Source organism: Corvus brachyrhynchos, unplaced genomic scaffold (genome assembly GCF_000691975.1).
Source record: "Corvus brachyrhynchos isolate BGI_N302 unplaced genomic scaffold, ASM69197v1 scaffold467, whole genome shotgun sequence".
Classification (NCBI taxonomy): Eukaryota; Metazoa; Chordata; class Aves; order Passeriformes; family Corvidae; genus Corvus; species Corvus brachyrhynchos.
In genome coordinates, this window is record NW_008239309.1 from 2063232 (window position 1) to 2072763 (window position 9532).

At 40.1% G+C, this 9532-nt stretch overlaps 1 protein-coding gene across 1 annotated transcript in view; it reads right to left on the minus strand.

The window, feature by feature from the left end:
• Positions 1 to 1715: 1715 nt before the first annotated feature.
• The window catches only part of PGM5 (phosphoglucomutase 5), a 68435-nt gene continuing 60618 nt past the window's right edge, over positions 1716 to 9532 (minus strand). Inside the window, exon 10 of the mRNA XM_017740701.1 lies at positions 1716 to 3281. Within this exon, the coding sequence (XP_017596190.1) occupies positions 3192 to 3281 (90 nt within the window). The 3' untranslated portion in view covers positions 1716 to 3191. The remainder of the gene's footprint in view (positions 3282 to 9532) is intronic.

Sequence of the window (9532 nt, forward strand, 5' to 3'; positions counted from 1 at the left end):
GGGAACCATCGCACCTGCCCTGCTCACCGGGAGCCGCCAGCGCCCCTGCCGGCTGCGAGCGGAACTGCACCCGAGGGGAAAGGGCCCGACAGCCGAGAGGGCTGGGGCTGGGTTTGTGATTGCTGTTACTGCCAGAGTTATTGTTGTTTGTTTGCCTTGTTATACAGATATAGATACATAATAGTAAAGAACTGTTATTCCTATTTCCCACATCTTTGCATAAAAGCCCCTTGATTTCAAAATTATAATAACTCTAGAGGGAGTTATTATAATTCCAAGGGATGCTCCTGCCTTCCTTAGCAGACACCTGTCTTTCAAACCAAGACACCCCTTCCTACCTTGAGGATTCTGTGATCCTGTGGTTCAGGTGAGTAGTATATTGCCTTCCAAATTGTCTCTGAACAGAGAAAAGCTGAGGTTTTGGGAAACAGAATTGTCCAAGTAAATGTTAATGCAATCACAGCTGAGTAATACAGGAAATCTTGCAACTTCCAGACTTGAAGCTGATAATTAAACAATAGCACAAAAGGGTGTGGGTCTCTGTCACAGTGCCTAGACACTGTGATAAGAGGAACAATATTAATAATCGTTTTCTCTCTGCTAAATGTATGATCTGTTTTTAAAGGAGCTTTGCATCTTTTTTTTAAGTTCATATACCTTGCTTTTTTCCATGCATTCATCTCTCATGTTAATAATTAAAAGACCTAAGGAAATGCAGCACACTCTATGAGACTGCAGCTACAGTCCTCTCCCACACACATCAGGTATAAAGAGCTGTACTCAAGCCTCACAAAGTTTTATTTATCTTCTTGCTGAGAAAAACAATTAACTGGTGGAAAATACCAGTTAAATTTTATCAGTATCACCTACCACCATAAAAAAAGGGATGGTGAGTGGATTTGGGGTTAGGCTACTTCTGCAAGTCTGCTGTTTGACAGCTATTCAAAACCACACACAGGCAGCCCTTTTCTCCATTTCAGTACACAGGCACAACTAATGTTTCTGCAGCCCAGGACACAGTCAATACAGAGATTTTAAAATATACACTTTGTTTACAATGACTGCCTTCATGAAAGCAGACTGCCATCTACTGCAGCTCTAGTGACACCTTCAAAAGCACAAATATGTGCTTCTTCACAATATATTCTTCACAGTCCTCACCTGTTTTTCTTGAGTCTTCCCACTGCATCCTGAAGGGCACCTGGCTTCAGTACATCTTTTTAAACTACATTCTCCCCATTCCAGAAAAGCGTGGCAAATGGGATACTCCATAGTATAAACAGCTAGTTCACTATGTGATCAAAAATCATTTCATTGTCAGAGAGTGTGCAAGAGATTTTAGAAATTTTAGTGGACTGACTTTCAGAATGTTCTTTCACACAACGCAGTAATTTGAACCATCATAATCCAGAGTGTGTCTATGCTTGACCATGTGTTATCTACTAGTTAGGAGCTTATTATCCTGCTTCTAGAGAAGTTTAATCTATAATAAAGTATTAGATAAACAAGGTTTTTGTGAAGATGAATGCTCTTACATTCAGAAGTAGATGTCCAAACTGTGCGAGAATGTCATAGTCATATAAAAGAAAAATCTTTATAAAAAGAACTGAAGTCCTAAAAATCTCTTTTGGTTTATGGGAACACTTAATCGTAAGGTAGGAAACTACGTGAGAACATTCATACCTCATTTGTTTAGAGTCAATTAAGTAATAATGTAATTGTAATAAAGGCAATTTTATTAGGATGCTTGAAAGTGCAGGGTGTCTTGTCCACAATTATATATTAAGACAGATATACAGCATTACTCTTTATTGTATACTAAGTGCCATAGCCATTTTTTGACAGAAGTGTTGAAAGAAATTGAAACAATTTCCTTTGCTGAGATATTATATAACTTGTACTAAAACTCTTGACAACCACAATGAATTGAAATACACTGCAAAGACGCAAGCTGCACAAAGCCACCTTGACGAATGATAGAAGTGACCACACTGTTTCCAAGGAAGCAAAGCTTTCAAGCAAATCACATGCATAAAGTGTTTGTGTTCTTTTTCAGAGCACAGTATTGTAGCTAGAACTGCTGTATCATTTCACAAGCAGAAAAATGCTGATGTCCATATCCCCAACAGCCTTCTCAGACCTATGCCGGGACATCTCTTGCACTCCCCAAATTTTTATTGCATGATCCACTGTTACCAAGAGTCTAATAGAAACTGTGTCCAGAGGGTGAATCAGACTAGTGTTTCTATTCAATTGATCAGTGTTTAATTCCCTCTCACTCACTCACTTTGTGGTAAGTGGAGCATGAGTATTCCAAAGACTTAAAAAAACTTCTGTAACTCCTTCTTAAAGAATTGCTGAACTTGCAGAGAATATCCTTCAAACACAGTAAGCACCAGTATCATCTCCTGACATGAGGAATATTGCGGAAGACAGCCATACCCGACATATTGCTGGAAGGACAAAATCAGCTCTATAGCACAAAGGCCTCCTTTTGGAGGAAAACAACCGAAGAGTCAAAAAATATGGAAAATCTGAAGGCACAAGTCACATTGATATGTTTTAAAAGCAGGGGTAAAAATATATGGAATAACCCCATCTTTGGGAGCAAGTGTAAGTGTGTATACACCACTGCTGTCAGTGTGCATCTGTGAGCAACAGGACAGGCTGGAGAAGAGGCATGGTACCAGGGGAGGAAACACACCCTGTGCAGAGCTTAGTACATGGCCTTCTGACTCAGACATGCTCTGTATGCCTCTTCAGAAACCTACCAGAAGGTGATGAGAATCCCAAACAATACTCACCAAGCATGTCTTTGCTTTGCAACTCCTCCCTCTCTCTCCCTAACTGAAATTTCTCCGACTTTTATCATAACATTCAAAACCAAGCAGTTGTCATTTTCTGCTACATTACTGACAACATTTGAACGTTAAGGCCTTTTTTTTGGTTATACTGTTATCAGAAATTACAATACTGCAGGTAAAACAAATAAGTCAATATACTATTGCATTTGGAGATCAATGCAAATGATTATGCTCAATGTTATATTAAATTTTTCTTCCCACCCTACTTCTCTTCCCAAGAAAACTTTTAAAATCATACAAGGCACAAATGGCTAACAAGTCTTAACAAGGTTCTGTCTCTTCCTTGCTGTTCCTCTTTTGGCCCTGGTTTAACAATCTTCCATGGCTTCAGGTGATGACAGTGGGTCCCTTTCGGCCTGTCCTCTCATGAATCTGAGATATTTTCAATGCAATTGCTATAAGAGGACTCAGCACAGCCTAAAAATGAAGAAATACATTGAATTACATAAAGCAGAAATATTGAAAGACATCTTACACTTATAAATCCGTCTTGTAACTGTAGAATTATACAAAAATAATAGTAAATAATTTAATAATATCAAAAACTGACGCAGCTCTAGTGTCTATTACTGTTATACTTGACTCAATGAAGTATCATGCTTAGTATATGCTTTGTGAAGTGTTACATTGAGTGTACCTAAGTTATGCAGAAAAGAGAAACCAGTAAATATACACTGTACTGATCACTGTCTCTGTGTAACAGGAATTCTGGAGCTCTTTGAAATCTGCAGTCCAAAACAACCTAGAAATCACAGAGGTAGAATTGTTTCTATTCTGATGAGTGGAAGCCACATAGATGGTATTTTCTTCCTAAATACACTTAATAAGTGAAGCTTAGGGTCAGAAGTTACTGTAACAACTACCTTAACAGAATTCACAGATGTGTGTTTTGACTAATACCACCACATGCAATTGTATTAATAGATAAATTCCAACAGAACGGCATGAACTTTCAAGTTTCAGGCTACAGACCTTATTAAATGGCCATTTATATACCTGAATAGGTGACTTACAGATAACAATTATGGTAGTAACACATGAAAATCAAGTAAAACGCTATTTTTAAAATGGCAATTGGATCTTCTTTCAGTAAGTTAAATGATTCAAAAAGATAAAATGGCAGAGCTGAGTTTTGTGTGGAAACTTCCTTTTCAGAAAATCATATATTTAATAACCAAACTAATTCTCCAGCCCCTGGAGATTTCCCCCAGCTGCCCCTTTCAAGTTAACTAATTCCAGCTTCACACACATTAGGTTTGAAAATCAAATGAAACAAAACAGTAATTCTAGAGAAATTTACAGACATCTTTTTTTATAAGCCTAATATAATCAATACTTTGACTGTTTCAGACACCTAACAGTTTCTGACAGGATGAGGCGATTGCTTTATTCATGCAAACAGTCAGACAGTTATATCAAGAGTGAAGAGACTAACTGTGCAAGCAGAGTCATGGCATAACACCATGAATGCCACTGGTGTCAAGTGAGTTTATGATTAAGCTCAGTTATGTGCAAGTGTGAGCATGTTATTGTTAAAAAAGCTCCATATTTGTAGATATCTATCTACTGAATAATCATTGAAGCAGAACACAAGTCTATTAAAGTCAAACATACTTGGAGAAGATTAATATGTAGAGCACAAATTCACATCCGTAAGCAAATGCTGCAAAAGTAAATATTATAATGTGCCAATTTATAAGGCTGGAGACTAAAGCATTTGAAGTTCTCTGGCACTCCTCTAAGTAACCTCTTCCTTATTTAATCTAAAAAGCACAGGAAAAAATAAAAAGCAACTCTACTGACCCGCTTTATTGGACCCTGGTTTTTAGGCAACAAATGCATTCTGAATTTTAAAAAACCAAGACCACAAGCAACACTACACAATGCTGGAAAAAAACACAGAAACAAATGAGTTTATTCATTTACATAACAATTTAGCTTGCCAAATGATTCCAATTACTACTAAGTATTCTGTTTGTTGCAATCATGCTTCTCAACAGAGAAAGTCCTTATTTAATTGTCTTTTCACACTTCAATTTAATTTTTACACTTTCTTCATCCAAAAGATGTAAAAAAGGCAAGAGTGCATTATAATTGGAATGGCAAGAACAGGACAGAATGACAAGAAACAAGGACTGCATATGGCTTTTAAAAATTCCTTTACCTCTGCCATGAATAGTTTACATATCAGTTGCAAGAGATAAATCTTAGCCAACAATCATTTATCGCTAATATTCCTCTAGAAAGACTTCTGTATCTCAAAGAGATCTTTTTAAAAAGTATTCTTCAATGGTTCTGTCTACTTGAGAAATTGTACATTGACATTTCAACTCTAAATGACAATTGAAATTACTCTGTATGTTAAATAGCACATTCATCTCTTGGCAACTGTTTAGGACACATGGTATGTTACACTTTAGATAAAATTTAAGAATTGAAAACTAACAGAACTGACTTAATAATCTTACTTTAGCAATCACCGATAGAAGTTATATCTCTAAAAAAATAACTGGGAGGAATGATTACAAGGAAATAAATCAAGCAAGCAGATATCTAACATCAGGCAAATAAAGATTAAAAGCCTTTTGCTTGGGAATAATCTGTACCAGAGCTGCCAGACACGTATTATTCCTGCTTGGCTCATTAGCAATTTTTCTCTCTGTGATCTTGCAAGAAAATTCCATACAATGTCCTCTCTTCTAAACAAGGTCTCTGATAAGATTTGTCCCATGATACATCCAGTTTATCAAAGATTTAGGCAGGGCTAAAATGTACAGGGCTTGAAGCTTAAAAGCTCAGCATGTGCCTGTACATCCTGCAGGGCTTCTGCCAAAAGGGCTCAACACACAGCTCAGCACAGTGTGCCTGCTTTGGCCTCCCATTCCAAAAAACCCAGAAGTCTTTGGAAAGGTTTATGCTACAGCCACCTGTCCTAAAAGTTCTGTGGTTCATCATGAAACAAACTGAACTGACTCCGTAACTACCACAGCACTGGTGGTGTTCAGCTGATTACCGTGAAGCACACCTTCCACAGAAGAAAAGGAAACTGACCTCTCTATTCTTGTGCATGGTTTGCCTGTTAACTCAAACAAAATTACAGTAAAGGTCAAGAAGCCCGTTGTTCTGCCGCTAGCAGCAGAGGAGGGCAGGCATGACGGGTGAAATAAACAGAAGGAAAATGTAAACTGAGTGGTGCATGAAGACATCTGTGTTTGCCAAAGATTAGTTCTTTTCTGGTATATCCGAAGAGCTTTGGGGGAAGATCAGAAGCAAAGAGGGAGAAATATAGCTCTCTCTCAGCTCAGCTCCTTTCCTGTAAACATCTCTGGTCGTCTGTCTCATTTGAAGGCTTCTAACTGCAGGGAATTGAGCGAGCAGGGAGCTATATTTCTCCCTCTTTGCTTCTGCTGATGGTATTTGCTCTGCAGCTGATTCAGGTACCGATTTTAGAGCTACTAAAGTGCTAGATCGCCTGTGCTACCTCTCAAGGCTGCTCGAGGCTTTCTAAGGCATTGAAAGGTACCGATTTAGAGCTACTAAAGTGCTAGATCGCCCTTGCTACCTCTCAAGGCTGCTCGAGGCTTTCTAAGGCATTGAAATACAAGCGCTAGCTGGTATAAAGCTGAAAAGATACCTTCCACAATCAGATTTGATTAACTAATTTCCTCGATTTGTGGAATATTTTATAATTACTGTCCCATGATTTATTTTCTTTGCAGTCCCAGTTGATCTAAAATTTTATCACTCTATGGTGTGACTTTGGGAAGAATCTGAAGCTAAATTACCTGAATAGCACAAACATGCTGCATTATCTAAGAGTATGTTCAAACAGATGTAAGTCTCCACATTCTTTGTGTCCTTTAAGAAAATCTTACGACTTTTAATAGTAAAGACAAAACTTTTATTATGGTTCAACTCCAGCCAGCAACTAAGTACCACACAGCTGCTTGCTCACACCCTGGCAGATCAGTAGAGAATTGGAAAAATGTAAAACCCGTGGGCTGAGATAAGCACAGCTTAATAACTGAAATAAACTAAGATACAATAACAAAATGAATCAAAAAAGGAGTAAGAATAAGGAATAAAATCCAACCAAACTCCCTCAAGTGATGCATAATGCAGCAGCCCCCTGCCCACTAACTGATGAGCAGCCTGACCTGAGCAGCCATCAGTCCCTCACAGCTAACTCCCCCACAGTTACTACACTGAACATGATGTTCTGTGGTATGGAATATCCCTTTGGCCAGTTCAGGTCACCTGTCACAGCTATGATCCCTCCCAGATTCTTGTGCACCTCCTCACTGGGAGAGCACAGGAGAAAAGTCCTTGACATAGGTTAAGTTCTACTTAGCAACAACTAAAACATCAGTGTGTTATCAACATTTTTCTCATACCAAATCCAAAACAGCACCTTACCACCTACTAAGAAGAAAACTAATTCTAGCCAGATGAAACCAGAACAACTTTATATGATTTTTATAGACCATACTGTATGTTCTAATAGCTAACCCATGCCATGCTAAAAACCCAGCGCTTCAAAAATAAACAGAGGCAATAATTGTCTAGCAAACTGCCCTTGTACTTAGTGTTGTATCAGTGTCTTGACAGAACCATAGAGATTCCTTTTGTTTTGTCACAATTAAGTTATACAGAACCCAGAACTTCTGAATTGTTGATTTCAGTTCCCTGCTCTTGGACCATCTTGCACCATAAACAATCACTTTATATAATCACTCATACATACAATCACATATAACAAAATTTTTTCATGTAACAAACAAGATTCACCTGAAAATCAGGGAGTTTGTTCCTCTGCTGCTCGCTGTTCAAAAATGGTTTCAGAAATTCAGTGTTTGATGATCAAGACATATTTTAACCTTTTTTTTTCCTTTTTAATTGGCTTGCCTTTTTCAATAAAAACACAAAGAGACAACTCCTGCCCCAAAATCTTTGCTTGGCTGCTGCTAATCTAATGATTCTGTGGCTAACTAGCGCACTGTTTACTAGTTTTTGGCAAAAGTAATTGCAGCATTTGTGCATCCTGCTTAAAGAGTACCCAATACAGATGGCACAGGACTGAGGGAATTGGTTGATGTAGTTGCACAGCCCCTCTCCATGATATTTGAAAAGTGACTGCAGTCAGGGCAAGTCCCAAGTGACTGGAAAAGGGGAAACATTATACCCACCTTTAAGAAGGGCAGAAAAGAGGACCCTGAGAAATACTGACCTGTCAGCCTCACCTCTGCCTGAGAAGATCATGGAACAGATGCTCCTTAGAGCTGTGCACATGTAGGACAGGGAGGTGATTCAGGACAGACAACACAACTGCACCAAGGGCAGGTCCCGCCTGATCAACCCAGTGGCCTTCTGTGATGGGGTGACTGCAGCAGTGGACAAGGAAGGGGCTACAGATGTCAATTCTCTGGACTTCTGTAAAGCCTTTGGCACAGTTCCCCACAACCTCCTTCTCCCTCAAAATGGAGAGAGAGGGATTCAATGGGTGGAGTGTTCGGTGGATGAGGAATTGGTTCGACAGTCATGTCCAGTCACGTCAGTGGTCAATGGCTCAGAGTCTCAATGCTACTTCAGTGACAAGTGGTGTCCCTCAGGGGTCCATACAGGGATCCATACTGTGTTATTTAGTACTTCCATTAATGACATGGATGAAGGGATCAAGTGCACCCTTAGCAGATTTGCAGATGACACCAAGCAAGCGGTGCAGTTGACACACCTGAAGGATGGGATGCCATCCAGAGGGACCTGGACAAGCTCAAGAAATGGATTCATGGGAATCTCATGGAGTTTATAAGACCAAATTCAAGATGCTGTACCTCAGTTGGGGCAATGCCCAGTATCAGCACAGGCTGGGGATGAACAGATCAGAGCAGCCCTGCCCAGAAGGACTTGGGGGTGCTGGTGGGTGAGAGGCTGGACATGACCCAGCCATGGGCACTCACAGCCCAGAAAGCCAAATGGACACATTTGGGCTGCATCCAAAGCAGCGTGGGCAGCAGGGCCAGGGAGGGGATTCTGCCCCTCTGCTCTGCTGTGGTGAGACCCCACCTGCGGTGCTGCATCCAGCTCTGGGGTCCCAGCACAGGAAGGACATGGACCTGTGAAGCAAATCCGAAGGAGGGACTCCAAGCTGAATGGAGGGATGGAGAACCGGCCCTATGAGGAAAGGCTGATAGAATTGAATTTGTTCAGCCTGGCAAAGAGAAGAGGGGGACCTAATCGCAGCCTTCCAGTACCTACAGGGAGCCTACAAGAAAGAGAAACTTTTTACAGTGACACAGCGACAGGACAAATGGGAACAGATTCAAACTGAAAGAGTAGTTTAGATTGGATACTAGAAAAAATTCTTTACTGTGTGGCTGGTGAGGCACTGGAAGAGGTTGCCCCAAGAAGTTGTGGAGTCCTATCCCTCATCTTCAAAGCCAGGTATGGACGGAACTCTGAGCAATCTGGTCTAGTGAGAGGTGTCCCTGCCCATGGCAGGGGCGTTAGAACTAGATGATCTGTAAGGTCCCTTCCAACCCACACCATTCTGTAATTCTGTGACTCTGTGACAACACCTATTTACTGCTGACAGAATTTCCATAATAAATAATACTGTACTGTAAACAGAGCTCATTAAGTCATTATCAGAATAATGTGGGCTACTGACT